This window comes from Trachurus japonicus, chromosome 14, assembly GCF_045865225.1.
Source record: "Trachurus japonicus isolate A0001 chromosome 14, Traja_1.0".
NCBI lineage: Eukaryota > Metazoa > Chordata > Actinopteri > Carangiformes > Carangidae > Trachurus > Trachurus japonicus.
Genome location: NC_140920.1, coordinates 24,456,535 through 24,475,891, shown reverse-complemented (window position 1 = coordinate 24,475,891; position 19,357 = coordinate 24,456,535). Strand labels below are relative to the sequence as shown.

The 19,357-nt window shown below is 45.2% G+C and overlaps 1 protein-coding gene across 1 annotated transcript in view; it reads left to right on the top strand.

Moving 5' to 3' along the window:
• LOC146974814 (rho guanine nucleotide exchange factor TIAM1-like) overlaps window positions 1-19,357 on the top strand; it is a 57,723-nt gene that overhangs the window by 4,241 nt on the left and 34,125 nt on the right. Inside the window, exons 2-5 of the mRNA XM_085798468.1 lie at window positions 13,608-13,713; window positions 15,591-16,237; window positions 17,654-17,940; window positions 19,075-19,347. Of these exons, the coding sequence (XP_085654594.1) occupies window positions 15,598-16,237; window positions 17,654-17,940; window positions 19,075-19,347 (1,200 nt within the window). The 5' untranslated portion in view covers window positions 13,608-13,713; window positions 15,591-15,597. The remainder of the gene's footprint in view (window positions 1-13,607; window positions 13,714-15,590; window positions 16,238-17,653; window positions 17,941-19,074; window positions 19,348-19,357) is intronic.

The following is a 19,357-nucleotide window of genomic DNA, read 5'->3' as shown; positions in this document are numbered from 1 at the left end:
CAACAATTTGGCAAATTGGCACATTGTCATAATTCCTATAGTCTTAGCAGTAGGTTCATTACCTTTTTTAATTGTCGGTGCAAGCTATTTTTAGAACGGCGGAGCCGCGAGCTGCTCAGAGCTATGCTACAGAGGCTAATGGGATTTCTTGGTTTCCCTCATCAATCCAACAACTCCAAAACGCTCTGGTGGACAAGTTGTGACCTGCACATTCACCACGCTATGAGATAATAACGGAATGTTACAAGACCAAGTTGTTTTCGAGGTAAATGCAGAGACTGCTTGCCAAAAAACTGCTCCCGACGGGAACGCGCATCAGTGATTTTGCATGAATTTACCTCGAAAACAACTCCGTCTCGTAACGTTCTGTTATTATCTCATAGCGTGGTGAATGTGCAGGTCACAACTTGTCCACCAGAGTGTTTTGGAGTTGTTGGATTGTGTAGTTGATGAGTTTGATGGGAAACCAAGAAATCCCATTAGCCTCCGTAGCGTAGCTCTGAGCAGCTTGCGGCTCTGCTCCGCTGTTCTCAAAATAGCTTGCACCGACAATTAAAGGTAACAAACCTACTGCTATGACTATAAGGATTATGGCAATGGGCCAATTTGCCAAAATGTTGAACTATCCCTTTAAGTATTAGTTTGAGGAGCATTATTAGTGTGTAGTGTGTTTGTGTGGCTGTGTTCCACAGTCTTGGCCTTCAGCTGGAGTAAATGTGCAGAGAGTCAGAATGAGTCAGTGTGAACATTATGTCACGGCAACGACGTGTTTGCTTAAGTGCGTCTGTTCATAATGTCGCTCGTCTGGTCGAGCAGGAGCACGAGAGCTGTCAGCCTGCAGAGTGCGTAACATCAGGTAGAGAATGTTTCTACCCCCCCACCCTCCTCCTGCTGAGAAGAAGAAGAAGAAGAAGATGCGGAGAGAGTGGGAGAAGCAGAAGGGGATGTCTCTAATTGAGAAGTGGTCCAGACGGGGGAGGGGTGTCTCAGAGCTGACGTGAGCTGGCATGTGCCCTCATTCATTTCCTCCCTTTTGTCTCCTCGCCGTGCGCTGATGAATTGGGAGTTTCTTTTCTTTCTTCCTTCCTTCCTTCCTTCTCTCCCTTTCTCTCTCTTTCCATCCGTCTCTCTCTCTCTCTCTCTCTCTCTTTCTGTTTCCGTCCGTCTCTCTCTTTCTGTCTCTTGCTCCATCATCCCTCCATCCCCTCCTCTCTTGGTGTGACAGCATTTGCCATCCCTGTCATGTCTGCCCATTATCTCTGATCAGTGTTGCGTTCCAGCCCCCACATCACTGTGTGTATGTGTGTGTGTATGTGTGTGTGTGTGTGCTTACATGCATCTACATCTTATTTGATATGGTTAGAGCCTCAGATCTTTCTAGGGTGCCCTAGAAATTGCTTAAGAAAAAAAAAAGAAAAGCTGCGGTGAGGGGTTATAATGCGTAATTTTGTTTACTGAGTGATCAGCAAACAAAGGATGCTTCTGCTGTAAACAACTTGATATTTGTTATTCTGGACGGAGAAGAGCGTTTTAAGCGTGTGGCAGAATATTATGAAAGTGCGTTTTTTTGTGGAAAAACGGAAAGAGCAGTTCTAGAGACAAGACACGTTACCTGAGCAGGAAACTGGTTTTAAAGACTTCAGAGCCAGAGAGTGGAAACACAGTTGTGTGTGAAGTGCTGAGTAGGGATTTAAGGCAGGAATTACTGCAGGAGTGCAAAGAGTGTCTTCAAAGATTGTGTTTATGCTTTGTTTGCTCTGGGGAGATTTGCCCTTCCTGGGATCTTCTTCTTTTTTTTCTTTTTTTTTTCCAAATCGCTGTTTGGAAATCTTTACACCTCCTACTTTCGCCTGAGTGTCTTGTGGGTTTTGAGTGTGTTTCTCTGTTCAGGCAGCAGCAGCAGAGGAAACAGGTCACTTAGCCATTGTCTCCTCACTCCTATCCTCCTCTCCTCCTCCTCTCCTTCACTCCATCTCTCCTTTCAACCCTCACATTACATTAGTTACAGTTAGTTAGAGGGTTAGTTAAAGAGAACGCCGACCTGGCCTGCGACTCAGCCCTCATCGCGTAGTCACACTTCACGTTCCTGCTTGTTGACCTGGAAGTGATGTGGTGGGATTGTACAAGGCGGTCTGAAACAGCCTGTGTATGCATTTGTAAGTGTGTGCATGTGCAAATATGTATGTGGATATGTCTGAAAGTGTGTGTGCAACAAAACAAGGATGAAGGCTTACAGGCAGAGCAGCGTGGATTCTTTTTTGTTCTTTGGATTGAGTTTCTTTGGGGATAATACAAGCCTGTGGTGAGTGCTGTATAAGGTTTCTATCAGACTGTGTGTTTTTGTTATTGTCCTGTGGTGCATTAGCTTTTAGGCACCTGAATGTGTATGTGTGTGTATGTGTGTGGTCAGATTGCCTTTGTCCACTCCCCTCAGGCCTGCACTCAGATGTCAGCGAGTCGTGTGGAGCTTATACAGGTCACTAATGCACTGAGAGGGGAGGCTCTATTCACTGTAGCCACTCAGAGCCCAAACAATAACCCCCAGCTCGAGTCCGCACAAGAGCTCAACTACCAGGAAATGGACCCATTGACCTAGATCCAACCCCATCCACTGAAGAGACGCCGCTTTGCTGGCATGTTGTTGACATCTCCGTCTCATCGATGGCCACAAGACGCCGTTCAGACATTGGATGAAATCAACGTAACGTGACAGACGACTTACACACTGTTATAACTCTCGTAAAGAGTTCATACAGAGTGAAATTCATTTTAATGATGTAAAATGAATAATTCCGACCACGTTAAGTAGCAGAATGTTCCAGGATGATATTGCTTTGGAAAAAAGGAAGCTGAGTTTTTTTTGTTTTTTGTTTTTTTTTCTGGAAATGATGCCTTATGTTGATCCCAGCCTGGAGGTCGTATGCTAATTTGACACAACTCGTTTCCATATGTTGTTTTCCTCTGCAGCTCTGCAGCATCTGCTTGTGTCAACCTGGTGGAGTTAAAAAAACACAACATAAGTGTTGTTACACTGTGTGTTATCAAGCTTAAGTCATGATTGTGTTTAAATGCGATCATTGTTGCGTACCTAAAGAGAGATAGCTTTAGCATTTTCTTGACTGAATAATGAACCACTTAATCAAAAAAGACACATTGATCAATAGAAATAAAATCATCTCTCCACGGTGCTCCACAAAGTGTAGGAAAGTCCCCTAATGTGTGTGTGTGTGGTAAGATTACTGAAGCAGTTTGTTGTCGTTGAAATTTGCAGAAGATTGATGCAACTTTCTGGGCGGAGGTCTCCTTTCGTTCTCCGAATCTGTCACACCTAATTGTGTCTGACAGTGTGTATGTGTGTGTGTGTGTGTGCACAAATGAAGAAGTGGGTAGCAAAAAGGAGGGATGTGAAAAGAACAACATGTGATCCAAAATTCAAAGTCTGTCTTTATTTAGAGCCTGCGCTTCATTTGCAAGTACAATGTGGTTTTTTTTTTACCCCTTTTAATAACATCTTGTCTTTTATTATTAGAAATAATAATACCTAGAAAGCATCACAAGACAGAAGTGAACTGTCTTGGTGTCCTCCTCCTCAGAGCGGTTGCTGCTGTTTGTCTGTCACATTCTTGTTGAACATTTCTTCCCCCCGTCCCTCTCTGCTGCTCATTGTCCCCCTGTCTCTGCTTGAAGGGGGCACTTTGTTTGTGAGCTCTGCTGTTGACTCAGGTGCAGGAGATGCACTGAGATAACTTCCCCTTCCGCCACCCGCTGTCTCCCCTCCCCCACCTCCTCTCCCGCCATTCCTCCTGTGTGCCGCTAACTTCTGAACACTTACCTGCTCCTCCCGCCTCAGCCGCAGTTTGTCAAGATTTGTGTTTCCCCTGTGTCTCCCTACACCTCCTCTCTTACCCCTCTCATATCACACCCTCTCCACTTTTTCTCCCCTCTTGTCTTTGTGTGGTCACGCCGAAGCCTCTTTCTTACTCATGGTAGTACTACAAAGGATTTGCAGGACCTCAGCAGTTTTCCTAATTAAAAAAAGTGATGAGAGTCCTGCTCTGTGTTTTATTAACTGTCCTCGCTTTACTCTTAAGAATCTCATTAAAATCAGAGCAAGATAATACCTGCATATTGCATTGTTGCACTATTTATACCTTATCCTGTGCACCATTAAGGAATATTTTTGGAAAATGGTCCTAAATTTCTTTTTTCTATCATACGTCATGTAAATTCAGCGTTTATAAACCATGCGTTAACAGCTAAATCTGTGTTTTCTTTGTGAAAACCTTTTTATTCTTCTACAAAACTGTAACATGAGTCAACAATTTTCTTTAATAAAAGTTCATGTTTTAAAGGGATAGTTCAACATTTTGGCAAATTGGCCTATTGGCATAATCCCCATAGTTTTAGGAGTAGGTTTGTTACCTTTAATTGTTGGTGCAAGCTATTTTTAGAACGGCGGAGCAGAGCCGTGAGCTAATATGAGACAGAGTTGTTTTTGAGGCAAATGCAGAGACTGCTTGCCGAAAAACTGCCCCCAACGGTAACGCGCATCAGCGTTTTTTCATGAATTTGCCTTGAAAACAACTCTGTCTCGTAACGTTCCATTATTATCTCATAGAGTGGTGAATGTGAAAGCGTTTTGGAGTTGCTGGATTGTGTATTTGATGAGTTTGATGAGGGAAACCAAGAAATCAGACAATTAGCCTCCGTAGCGTAGCTCTGAGCAGCTCACGGCTCTGCTACTCCTTTCTAAAAATAGCTTGCACCGACAATTAAAGGTAACGAACCTACTCCTAAAACTATAGGGATTATTGCAATGGGCCAATTTGCTAAAATGTTGAACTATCCCTTTAACAATGTATTCATAGTTTGTTACCGTAACAAGCCACAGCTCCTCTGTCTCTGTTGTGGCCATCTGTTTGCAGCTACATACATCAGCACACACTCCCTCGGACAGTGGCTCTCTACAGATAGCCTTACTCCAGTCATATTGTTAATGACAACAAATCGTGCCTGTTCACATCTGCCCTACTTGGACACAGCATCTATCTCTATCGGCCCCTCAGGACCTATCAGCACCACTCCACCTCTCTCCCTCTCATGTCTCCTTCCACCTCAGCTCACATCATTTGTCTGTCTACCTGTGGCCCAACACTCGATTCCACCCGCTCCCCAGCGCTCTAACAACCTCTCATCCCCCTTTCAACACCATCATCTCTTTTTTTTTTCTTTCTCAGACCCTCTTACCGCTCGCTCTGCTCCCATCCCCCCTGCCTCAACCTCCCACCTCACTCTTACCTTTGCTTAAAACCCTCTTATCGCTCTCTCACCCACCCATCCGCCCTGTTATTTTGCCGTCTCTTCAGAGTCAGACTGCACAGAGCGGAATAGGAAGTATTACCTGCCAATTTGGCTCCATTCACACCTTTCTGTGTTTGTCAGGGGGTGTGTGTATGTGTGTCAGTGTCTGAATTTGCTGTGATGCTGTGGTTTAACCGATATGGATCTCTAGAGACAAAGAAGATGTTTTTTTTTTGTCCTTCACAAGGCTGAAATTGAAATCACATTCACTTTTCAAAAGACTGAATCAATTTTATTTATTATGAAACAATAAACCTCCTAAGTCTTAGACTAAATCTATCACCTCATGTAAAAAATAAAAAAAATAAAAATAAAAATAGGATGGAATTCCCTGTCTTGAGATGTTACAACAAGCCGTAGTCCTACTTAAATAATTTCAGGATTAAAAGCTCTTCAGTGCGGTGTGTCCTGTCCCACTTCATTACTTTATTGCCATGTCAACCAAGCTGAAAGGAATTTGTCTCCTGTGCAACTGGGATACCGCAGAAAAGCAGGACAACACGCAGCAAAGTAACCAATAGCACAGACAGTGCAGGATTCCTCTGTGTGCTAAAGTGCAGCAGGGATAAATCAGACTAAGTGGTGAACAGAAGGGAAATGCAGCAGACTGAGAAAGAGTCTGGATAAGTTTTGAATGAGTTAGTAATAAGTCAGTTGTGGTTTGGGTTGTTGAAGATAAGAGTTGATTGACACTGATATTGGCGATGGATGAGATGGATGAGGCTGACTGGATGATATCTGCTGTATAATGAAATCCTGTAGTTGCATGCCATTGCCCACGTGAAATTCAAATATGCTATGTCTGCATATTACTCTCCTCATTTTATTCTGTTTCTTTTTTTTGTCTAGCATCCATCCTTCTCTTTCTTACTCCTTCCCTCCCAGCCGCTCCTCCCCCCGCGGCTGCGTATTGCCCCGCAGGGTTTCTACGGTTACCAGCTGAATCTGGAGCACAGTCAATGTCTTATTCCACTTTGCCTGAATAATTAAACAACTTTTTTTTTTTTTTTTACTGCCTCTCACTTCTTGGGAACTGCAAATCACCACATCAATATACAGTTGATTGGTTGTGATGACTCATCTGTGCAATCAGGGGTTTCATCAGGACGATGGAGCGAGCGCTGATTGTGGGATGGCGGCGGGCTGCGCGTGCGAGCCGGTGATGCTTTAGCATTTGTCATTCAACCTGTACAGTCAGACTCCATCAACAAGAGGATTTCAAGTGGCGCAGTAACCTACAAGAGAAGTTCAGGGAAGGATTTCATTTAGACTGACGCCCCTTGATCTCCCTCATCTCAGAACAAGTGGGAGAATGGATCAGACGGTGTAAAAGCCTCACGTTAAAGTGTGTATCTTGAAAGATCATAATGTGAGGTTTCATACGGCCGGGCTCCGTCATCGCTGAAGTTGCAATCTGCAAACTCGGGGAGTGGAGCGTCAAAAAGCTCCACACACTCATTGACTCTCATGGGGCCCTCTCACTCAATGGAGGACTCGTGGTGGAAGGATTTTTCCTTCAAAATATGGTAATCCCCCGACTGCGGCGCGCTGCCGACACAGTCAGCTGAAATCTGAGTTAAGGAGCGTACGGCGTAAGCTTCTAGAAAGATGGAGGAGCGTATTTAATGAGGTTAGCGACACTTGAGGAGTAAAGTGGATGAACTGATTGACACTGAATCCCACTGCCCGTTATCTTTTTTTTTTTTGAGCCTCAGATGCCACCACTGACCCCAAAATCTCAAATCTTTCATGTGTCGTTTTGTTGATGATACGCCGCGCTACATGACAATCTCTTTACCCCCATTTTCAAGCGATTATATTTATTTTTTTATTTATCCATCTTTGCTTTTTTCCACTCTCACTTTGGCACGCTTTCTGACAGTACTTGGCAGTGAATTTCCTTTTGCTTATTAGTATTATCGCCACAATCCTAAATCTTGCTTCTGTTCTGTTCAGTTTTTTTTTCTTTCCTCTACACTTCTCCATGAGGCATCCATCGTAAATTAATAACAATCATCTCTCCTTTCCTCCCTCTCCACTTAGTTCTGTCATTTTTATACTCGGCCCTCCTCTGAGAGCCTCGCTCAGGAAGGAATTATAATTTGTCTCTCACCATGTAGAAGAAATTAATGTTTGATTTAAGCAGCAGCCGAGACTCGTGCTTGCAGGCACTCTGTTTGTGTATGTGCATGTGTGTGTTTAAGCGGAGAGAAGGGGAAGAGCAGGAGGAGAGAGAGAGAGAGAGGGGGGCGGGGGGTGGCACGTGTCTTGTCAGATCCCGAAAGGATGAATAAGAAGCTAATCTCCCTCTTCCAGGGAATTCTGGCGGTGATGTCTGAGACAGTCACGTCTCTGAGGTACTGTGGGAGTGCAGTGGAGTGTGCGCTCCTATCGCTACAATAGGATGATTTCAGAGCCCATCTGACTGTTATCTCGGCACTGGATGGATACAGTTGCTACTCAAATGTGAACAATACACACACCTAGGAGTGCGCATGCAGACACTCACTGACAAATAAGTCCCTGATCCTTATTTGTTTGGACCACTGAGCCGTCCCGCACCTCGTCCTGATGCGCGTGTTATTCGCAGTGTGTCTGTTATCTTTTTCAGCAGGTTTGCTCAGCGTAAACAACAACAAGGAAGGCCCCCAGTGTGCAAACATGCATGTCTGCAGGTGTGTTTGTGCGCATTTCTGTAGGTGTGCACATATGTGTGTGTGTGCAGTATTAGGGAGCATGGGGGCACTCTGATAAAAGCCTCTCTAGGATTCCCATGGTATTCTATTTTGACTTGCCAGGAATGAAGATTTTCCCATTCAGGAATTCCTTTGCTTACCCCCCGGAGAGAGCGTTAACCTCAGCGACTTCGCTCCTGGAGAGAGGGAGGGAGGGGTACATGCCTGGAGGGAGGGTGGGGGTATGTGAAAGGTGCGGGAAAAAGGCCCGAGGGCAGGGTGAGTCCAGCAACTGCCTCATGCATTTTGGGGCCTTGATGGGGGGTGATGGGGGGTGGGAGGGGTGAGGAGGGTTTGGTCGTGGTTCAAGAGTGCAGAGGAGGGTCAGCGAGGTCAGTCAAGCCGAGGGTCTCTCTGGTTACAGCAGCGTCTAGACACTACTGTTGCTACCTCCAGTGTCTCTCTTAAGTTATTTTCATTAGCTCACTCCCTGGGAAAAACACTGAGTGATAAAACACAACATTAAGCTCTATTATCTTAATGTTTCAACTCTCACATTTAAGGCCCCCAAAACATTTTATAGCGGTATGAGATAATAAAACTGACAACTGTTAATAAATCCCCTTAAAGCAGATATCAGTGGAATGTTTTTGTTAATATAAATCCTAAATAGTCCTATTTTCCGTCAGCAATCACTTACATGAAGTATTTCAGCCTAAACACGAGTCTCTCCGTCACTCTGCTCTGCTGTAACCCGAGGAGAAAATTTTCCTTGTGGGATACAAGTGTTATCCAATGAGGGGAGAGAACGGCATGAAGGGCTGTGTGTGCAGCCAAGGGATGCGCGTGAATGTGGTGACGTAGCACGAGGACCAATTGATGCCTGACAAGGGCGGGGGCTGCTAACTCATGGTGCGTTCAAGGAAACTCGTACTTTGTGTTTTTCCTTCCTGTGAAGTCATACCAGTTCGATCTGGTACGAGTTCACGGGTCGGAAGTTACGAGTGGCCGTTATAGGGAACTTTCACAGACAACAGGACGGTAAAAACACGAGCTACGGGTTACCTGGAACGCTACCAAGTCGTAGTTGTGACTTGAAGCTGTAACTTACGATTTCAAAAGCCTGCCTTGAACACAGCATTAGCCGAAACGGCCGTGCCGCTGTTATCTGCTTTAACACCCACAGGCCTGTTGGTTGTATTGCTTCTAATGCACGTCAGTCTTAAGAGGGATAGTTCAACATTTGGGCAAATTGGCCCATTGCCATAATCCTTATAGTCATAGCAGTAGGTTTGTTACCTTTAATTGTTGATGCAAGCTATTTTTAGAACGGCGGAGCAGAGCTGCGAGCTGCTCAGAGCTACGCTACGGAGGCTAATGGGATTTCTTGGTTTCCCTCATCAAACTCATCAAGTAGTCAATCCAACAACAACTCCAAAACACTCTCATGGAGTCAAGTTGTGACCTGCACATTCACCACACTATGAGATAATAACGGAACGTTACGAGACTGAGTTGTTTACGAGGTACATTCATGCAAAACCGCTGATGTGCGTGCCCTTCGGGGGCAGTTCAGTGTCGAAAACAGCTCTGTCTTGTAAAGTTACATTATCTCATAGCTTAGTGAATGTGCAGGTCGCAACTTGTCCACCAGAGTGTTTTGGAGTTGTTGGATTGTGTAGTTGATGAGTTTGATGAGGGAAACCAAGAAATCCCATTAGCCTCCGTAGCGTAGCTCTGAGCAGCTCGCGGCTCTGCTCCGCTGTTCTAAAAACAGCTTGCACCGACAATTAAAGGTAACGAACCTACTCCTAAAACTATAGGGATTATGGCAATGGGCCAATTTGCCAAAATGTTGAACTATCCCTTTAAGGGGTTAATCTGCACTTTTCATCTGTTCCTATACTTTCACTTACTTTTTTTTATTATATAGCAATGTATTCTTCTTCCTGAGTTTACCTTTAGCTGTGTTTTGTGTCATTCATTGTGCATCTGTACCTTGGCGCCGTTGAAGGTTTCCACCTAAATAAATGAATGACTGAATAATAACATAGCAAAACCTGATGCTCTCACTCCACAATGAAACATACAGATCCCCAAATGAAAGATGTGTCACATTAACCTGTTGAAGCAGGCACTGTGCTCTTCAGTTCTACATTAGTTGTATAGTAAGTGCATCTACAATGGGAATAAAGGTTGTTAAATACATGGTGCTCAGGGATTTCATAACAGGAAGTCAGTGTCTGATTTCCACAGCCTCTCCAGAATTTGATGTGTAGAGACTATGACTGTCAGCGAGACAATGAGACAGGTTTTGTTTGGCTTGTTCATAGCAGTACAGTGTCGTACAGTCGCACAGTGCGGTGCGCATCCACGTCATGTGAGGTTTCAGTCGGCAGCGCTGAGCTGTGTGTCATGTCGGGGCGGAGCTGGCAGAGACAGGTGCAGAGATGAAAAGATTGGCTGTGGGGGGAAAGAAGGGTGTTCCCCGCTCTGTGGCTGTTCTGACAGGCCTTTGGTATTTTTCCAAAGAGTGTGAGAGCATGTGTATGTGTGTGTGTGTGTGTGTGTGTGAGAGTCGGAAAAACCTGCTCGCATTTCTCTAGGGATTGTGCAGGTGTGTGCGACTGGAAGTATGTCTTCTCTTTATGCTATTGTGCTCCAGTGAATGCAGTAGAAAACTACCTGCTCTTGTGTGCGTGTCTGCGTTCATGAGCTAGGTGAAAGATGTAAAAGCCTCTCTTTTAAAACGGCTCTGACAATGTGGCAGTGTGAGTTTGAGAGCTCCAGTACGGAGTTGTTTCTGACGGCGTGAAGCGTTTCCTCCGGTCCCTGCACGATGCTCAGCTCTGTCTCCGTCTCATTTTTTACGTCCTAAGAAGCCAGAAGAGCTTTGTGCTGTGCACTTGGAAAACAACCTTTTTTTTCTTTCTTTTTTTTTATAAAACACGCTGTTGCTGATATTTTCAGGAAATACAATTTTTATATAAATATGACTTTTACGGAATTGTTCATTGTCCCATCTCGGCGTGGGTGCTTGTGTGTTAGAGGCCTGTGTCTGCATGGTACTGTAATGCCGCTTTGGCTGCTGTTGCTCGGGCCATTGTGTTAATACACTCTCTCAATGTGTTAATATACTGCGAAAAAATGAGAGTGAGAACGAGAGACCAAGAGAAAGAGAGCGAATAATTATGTTTCCCCTTTTGTCTCGCCTGCCTCAATTAAGCCCGAAGAGAGGCAGCCAGAGCACATGTCTACTTATCCACTTAGAGCTCAGCAACAATAGCACCCCCCACCCAACCCAACCCACCCACCCACCCACCCAAATTTCTCTCTGTCTATCTCTCCCTCTCACTCTCCTTCGTTTGCAGTCTTCACCCCATCCTCCCCTCTGTCTCACTTTTCCATAGCAAACTTCTATTCATAGCACAGAACCCTAACATGTTTTCCCTCCACTGTCTGCACCAACAACCTCGGCGCCCTCTCCTCCCTCCCCCCCTGTGTTTCGCCCACAGCCCTGCCTCACCTCTCAGCTCTACGTGGGTTTTTTTTTTTTTTTGCATAGAGCTCTCTCTCCCCTCTCCTCGTTACCCCTCTCAGTCTCCCGTGCCTCGCTGCAGGGCACGGGGAGCGGAAAAACGAGGAGACTAAACATTTTAGACTGTACACCGCCAGAGGAAAGACAGTGGTTTGATTTCCCTCGTGTTGTGTCAGGCGGGATTGTTTTGTTTGTTTGTGTGTCTATCTGTGTGTGTGTGTGTGTGTGTGTGTGTGTGTGTGTGTGTGTGTGTGTGTGTGTGTGTGTTTCACCTCCACCTCCTGCACTGTAGAACCAGACATTCAGATGAATTATATGGCAATCTACAGTGCATGTAACTTCTCAGCACTGAATAACTAAATGATATTTGTTGCACATGTTTAATTATCTCCCAGAAAAAAAAAAAAAATCCAACTGATGCCAGCTTTAACAGGCAAACAGGACCGGCTCCAAAATGAATATCCAGCACCTGTCAAGCATTATGTGTGGAGGATAATATCCGCGTCTTTGTTTGTTTTTCGGGTGGTGGTGGCGGGGGGGTTGGGCTGGTGGGTGGTCGGTCGGTCGGTCAGCATGTGGGCTGGGATGAATCTCATCAGGCCGGATAGGATGGAGGGCGGATGAGAAATAATAAAGACTGGGGTGTTAGGACGAACAGAGGAAGAGGAGGCGAAGTATCAGGGTCAAGTTTAGCTTATGTAACTGCTTCCCACAGCTGGGGCGAAACGTGCTGCAGTGGCTAAGTTTAAATACATGAACACAACACACACATGCTGCTGGCACGGTGTAGCGTCAGAGCCGACCCATGAAACGAAACCTTCTCCCATTGTCCTCTCTGGTTCACTTTTTCTGAACTCTATCAGTTATCTGATACCTAATCAATAATAAAACCATCTGCTGTAGTCAAAGTTTGGTGGAACATTATACTCATAGCAGCACTGCTGCTCTGAGGGAACTAATTGATGATGCTTCTTTATCATCCTGACAAACACACAGACATGTGATTCACATCTGCTTGGCAAGAGATTTTTCTTCTTTTTTCTCTTTTCATTATGTTTGTGAAAGTGTTACTTTGACATCATTTTCTCCTTCATAGGAAGAGCAAGCAAATCTGGTGATGGTGTTTGCAGCAGTGTGGACGTCAGTCTGTCTTCTAGCTGCCAGCGGGCCTTGAAATGTTAAAACTGAGAGGGATCAAACGTACATGTTAATAATTGGCAACCAGTTGTGAACTGGAAATATGTGCAAATCGACACATGAGCAGGCGAGCATGTTTGAACTTGCATACCTTCACACTATACATAGAACATTATGGAAATGGCGGTCTAGTCTAAGCAGCTCAGGGCTGGTATTAGAGAAAATTAGGTCGTGTTGGTGAGGATCATTGAATTGAGTCTTAAGCAGAAAATCATCATGCATAGCTGCTTTTATCTCCTGTCATTTTACAGTGTGCAAGTGCGAGTGTGTGTGTGCGTGCGCATCTCTTTGTCTGCAGGGAAACAAGGGGTGTTTTCCCAAAATGTTTTGTGCACATGCCTGCACATGCCAATGTGGTTTCTGGTTGGCAGAGAGTTTCAGGGTGCAGTTCAAAGAAAATACGGTTGTTTGTGGGTTTAAAAAAAAAAAAATTATTTCTCGCCCCTCAGGCTCAGACGGCACCTCTCTGCTTTGTTTCTGATGATCTGTGAGTTTGTATGTATGTATGTGTGCATTTTAATGTGGGCTTCTCATGTTGTTTTTCTTACCGTGTTATCCGACCGCCGGGCTCACTGACCACAGTGTCCCCTTGTTCCCTTTCATCCTGCGCACCGCCTCTCATCCTATACGTTTCCTCTCCGCTGTGCTTTACAGCTTCACTTTCAACTTTACTTCACCCTCTTTATGTAACATACCTGGCAGATCCTCCCGCAGTAGCAGCACCTTCCTCTTCCCGCCGTCTCTCTCTTCCTCTCTGTGCGTTTGACACGTCGGGTCACTTTGAAGTTGTGAGAGCTCCACTGAAACACTTCTTCTCCTTTTCTTGTTCCTCTCAGGGCAAACTGACACCACCGTATGAGGATGTGTGCAGGATCCTGCAGTCGGTGAGAGGCGTCGCCGCGGTGATGTGGGGATGCTGGTGATGCGGCTGCTCAACCACAGGTAACCACAGCTTTTACACTTTAACATCTCAGTAGCACTGCAAAGATCTCCATTGATGATTTCATTTTATTTTGAAAGGTAAAAATCCTTTAAATTTATTATACATCTGAATATTGGGTTTGTTTCAAATAGTGTATTTCTAGAATACAACATTTAATGGCTTGTTATAAAAGACTTTTGCCTCATTGCAAAGCATCCTCTCTCTCTCTCTGCTGTTTGAGTCCACACTGAGAAACCCGGTGGTGTAGGTTTGATGATGTGTGACTCACAGCGGACCAGCTGATCTGACAGCAGTTGACTCAGCAGCTCCGTGTGCTTATATAACAGGGAGCATGAGGTGAAGCAGGATGCTGAGATAACTTTGTGATCAACAGAATGCAGCTAAAAACGGATTTCTTTGATCATTTTAACTGCTTCTGGGAATACGCCTGATGCATAATGTGAGCAGTGCAGAGGGGGTGAAGTGCTGCAGTGGGATGAGGCCATCCGTCAATGCGTAAAACAAGATGATGAAGAGGATTCATGAATATGCTGGATCGAAAAGTACAAGTAACAAGGACTTAATGACTAAGGACTTACATTTATCGACCTAAATTGCACCGAAACCTCTGTAAAAGTTCAAAGATGGAACATTTTAGCATTTAAAGTTTTAAAAGTCTTTGTTATGACTAAAAGGGGAATGAGATTTTGATGCACTCTAAATACTTAAAAGGAAGAAAAACAGAAAATCTTTCTCGGAAAGCCTTTCTCTGAAACAACAGCTGTGTTTACGCTCTAGATAAAATTTTAATTCACTTTTTTTGTCTCAGTGAGTCCGCTGTCCAAACATTCAGGTCAGTTAAAGTAGCCACAGACTGGCAGGGGAGTTTCCCTCAGGTCAGCAGATACCTGATCTCTGATTTCCACACGCCGCTCAGACACACCACCGGTAGTTAACGGGACATCAAACGTAACGCAGTCATCCAACGCAGTGATTGACCTGGTTCTCAGCAATAAATATGAACACATAATCAACCCATTTAACACAGTTAATTGTCTGTCAGGTCGTAATTGGAATTGGAGCGCTGCACAAACCTGCAGTTTGGCTGAGGAGATGTGAAATCAGACCGTGTGTTTCTCAGTGGTTTCGAGCTGAACTGAAAACAGTCTCTAACTTCTGTAAACTAGCTCACACTTCATCACAGGCAGAGCTGCACTCAGATCAGTTCTGTGGGGAATTTGTGAAAAGACTGCAAGAGATAGTGCAGGGTATTGAAAGTTTCCAACAACACAGCCGATATGGTTTGTGTGTTTTGGCAAATAATCTCCCCAAAAATGGTCTTTTTTCAACACTTGTTTTTCCGAGTGAGATATTCTTTTTTCACAAACTTTTTTTTTATTTTATCAAAATCTTTACACAGGACACTTAAATAAATACCTGCTGAAAGTCTGTGAACATGATCAGTTATCTAGTGCAGTAAATGACCAGTGCACATGTAGCTCCTATTTGGTTCCTCTTGGTTCTTTTGATTTCACTCACAAGGTGTCGTGTGTTCCTCTGTTTGTTTATCTGACCTCTCCAAAAGCATTGGCCCGTATAACAACTTAATTAAATAAGAAAAAACTGAACCACAAACAGCTGTGTTCTCGCTAACGAACTTAATACTCAGAATTTTTAACTAAACAGAGATCTGGCACCTCAGATTGATCAGTGTGCCAGTTATTGAATGCAGATGTTTGATATAAAGCACAGATGTGGTGCACAGTTGTAAAACACTTAGCTCACTACTTTATAAAGAAAAGAAATAAAGAAATAGTCACGGTCTAGATAAAGGGATAATGGGAACATTTCTAAGGTGGATAATATGTTTCACAAAAGCCTCTTCCTTAATCCACAGTTGAATCATGGGAAACGTGGAGAGTCAGAATGGGGACAGTGGTTTCTATGGCGATGTGACGGGACTCTCCCGCAAGCATACATCCCGCTCGCTCCGTCTCTCCGGCAAGCAGCCGATCACCCGCCGCTCCCGCCACTCATCCTCAGTCAAACAGGAACACAGGAACTCGGAGGCCTCGACGCGCTCCTCCAGCACGCCCAGCATCCCGCAGTCGTTGGCCGAGAACGGACTGGAGCCCTTCAACGCCACAGATGCGTTCGGGGAATTCGGCATCAACCCTCACTGGACGCAGCGTGTTGCCATGACAATGAGGCCGGAGTCCTTTCAGCAAGATGACGACCCCTTGGCCACGCCGACCCCCGAGACCTCGGAGGCGGACACTCTGGCTCAGGATGGAGGAGAAGACTCCATGGGGGAGGGGGACGGAGACACTCTGGGAGAGGAGCGCTACCTGCAGCGGATGACCGAGGGCCCGCGGGAGGGAGGCAGCGTTAAAAAGAAGAGGTCCAAGTCGGCGGACATGTGGAGAGAAGACAGCCTGGAGTTCTCTCTGTCGGACCTGAGCCAGGAGCACCTGACCAGCACCGAGGAGATCGTGGATGGAGGAGAAGAAGAGGAGGAGGAGCAGTTCACACGCCCCGGGGCAGGTGAGGATTCAGGGCTCCAGACTAACCTTTATACTAGCAGCACAGTGGCCCCGAACTTAAAATGTTAGTAAATGCCAGCAGAAATCTAGGGATGCACATGCTGTAAATCGACTTGCAAACCAAATATTCACATTTCCTTTTCATTCATGATCCTCACACACATTGGCCTGACACCTGTAATGACAGATTGCTTTCCTGACCAGGACATCCTTGAAAAAGAGATTGTTAAATCTCAATGGATCCTTCCTGGATAAACAAAGGTTAAATAAAAAATTTATTTAAAAAATCCAGATTCTTTGAGTATTAAAAAAAACAAAACAGCACATTTAGGGTTGCAGATATGCAAGCAGATGACAAATTTACTTGACTGTCTCAAATTTTAGGGGCAAAATGCCTCCATTTAAGGGCCAGTCTGGAGCCCTGGGATTATAAACACATACATGGAACAGTCTATTTATTGTAATTCTAAAGAACCCACATTAATCCTTCTCACTGATTGAGAATGATATTCACTGTGCCTGTCAATATCATTTATGCGGATGGACATTAAAGGGACAACAAGGAGTTTTGGAAAAGCGAAGCGTTTTCACACTACTACTACCGTGAAATTCTTTGACTGGCGCAAGACAGACTCATGTTTTCATTCATCAAGAATTAAAGTCAGAGGTTCGAAGACGATCACATACCCTCGTAGTTTCGACCATAAACGGCGATTTGGTGGCGTTATTCTCATGATTCGCCGCGAAACCAAAAGTAAAGAAACGCCACCACTAATTATAACAAAATAACACAAAAGACAAAAAAGGCAAAACGATATATTTAGCGAAAATGGGCCCATTAACAAGTGTGGGTAGCGTAGATTCATCCACATTAACGTGAGACTTTTTTATAGCCAAATAGAAACTCCTCGTTGTCCCTTTAAGTTATATTTTCCTGGTTCTGGAATTTGAATAGGTTTCAAAAAGCACCACTGGAGCTTTCAAAGGGAATCCTGACTGATGGATGAAAGAAAATTGTCCTTATATACATCGGGTCATGTGTGCAGGAGTGTTAGCTTGATTTGGTTCACTTTATAGATGATGATGGGGGGAGAGGTAGAGAAAATTGCAGACATTCCCCGAGTATGATTTGAGAAAGTGTGCTGATTGAAGGTTAGCTGCCATCCATCATTGGCTGTAGATCAGTTGATCATAGGATTGTTAGTCTAACTGGTGCTGTGCAGAGCGGCTGGAGCTCAGCATGACAGCAGGCGGTAGCTGGTAACCTAACTGCTGAAGGTCTAAGCACTGCCCCAGGTGGTAGGCCAGCTCAGAATATTGTATGGGCTTGCAGTAATCAGAATGCAGTAACCTCACCTTGCACACACACACACACAAATACACACACACACACACTAACCACCTGTGTACGTTCCAGGCTCAGCTGAAAGGGCATCGTCTCTGGACCATCTGTGCAGCCAGAAGAGCCCGGGCCTCAGGGGGCAGAGGAGCCGCTACGCTAAAAGCCGGAGAGAGGCCGAGTGCGATGGAGACGGAGACGGGGAGGAGGGGCTGATGTCTCCGAGCGAGGAGGACGGCGGCGGGTACGGAGCATTCACGCTCCCCTGCCGACGCTCCCACTGCTTGTCTGAGGGCTTAGCCGGCCTCGGGATCCCAGCCGCGCCGTGTCCTGCGTTCCAGGGCCGCCGCGCACAAACCACTCAGGTTAGATCACATTTCATTGAACTGACTGTAGAGACTTTGTTTACTAGAAGCATCCAGGAAGTGCAGGGGGCTCACAGAGGACACCAGTCAATCCCCCAATTAACATTTTGTTGACAACTGGAGACATTTCCTGTGTGCACGCCGCCACATGTTTGCACATCCAAGTATGTGTGTACAGTTGTGTAGCGGGGAAATGGATAATAAGGAGTCGGATAAGCGGATGCGCTGTGGGGCGAACTTGTTTAACGATGGCCTGGTTTCTCTCCATCCGCCCTGCAGAAGTTAAAGCAGTAATGCGTAATATATTTCATGCCTCATTCACTAACCACTGTCCTAACATACAAAAACACACACACACAGTGACATCATGGTCAGACTTTACAAGCTTATCTCACATCTCTTTTCCCCTAAGAGGAATTCACTGCAGTGTATCACCAAGAAGCCAGTTAATGAGAGATTCAATGGGCACAAATAAAACTTTATATCAGTGGGATTAAAAAAAAAATAAAAAATCATATGTTTTCTCTGATTTCCATGTGTCATTGTTAAAAAAAAGTTGCCAAATCAGAAGGAAGTACTAAAATAGCAAACCAGGCTTTTCTTTCAACTCATTCCCACAACCCCTAAGCACCCTTGGATAGCAGAGCACCCTAAGCGCTCATTATAAATTCATCTAGCCAGGCTGAGGGGGTTGTTAGACTGGATATAAATAGATCGACGCATCGCAGAAAAACAAAGGGAAAAAGAACAGAGGGAGACTCAGTTTGGTGAAAGACAAGTGTGGAAGCATGGAGAAGCCCCTCAGTCGAAGTGAAAAGCCTTCATGTAGAAGTGCAAGTAGGAGAAGTGCAAGGCTAAATAGGGGCCAGACATGTAACGCCCACACACCCACACACACACACACAGATAAAACATTAAGTCAGAAACCGCTAGTTTCGCGTTGGCTGTGGGGTTGATTCTTGCAACTGGAGGGAAATGACCTCTTGTATTATGACCTATGGCTTGTACTTCAATCTGTAGTTTTTCCAGCTGTGTGTGCATGTGATGTGTATCCAAAAATGATATATATTCCATCTTAATAAATACATAATTTATAATCAGTTCTACTTCCATCCTGTGTTTTCTGCTGGGCAGGACATCTCGGGTGTTTTGGGTGAAGGAAGTGAGTATGGCGACAGCGGCATTGACGGTGTCACCACGGAGATGGACGGGGACGGAGAGCTGGTGTCCCGGCGCTGTAAGGCCATGTCGGCCTCCTTCTCGGTTTACTCTGCCGCCGAGAGCAGCGTCTTCAACGGCAGCGACAGCGGCAGCAGCAGCGCAGGAGGAGGAGAGGGACGAGGCGGCGAAGGAGGAAGGGGAGGAGTCTATGAGAATTTCCGGAAGGAGCTGGACAATCAAGCCTGGGTGAGTTTTA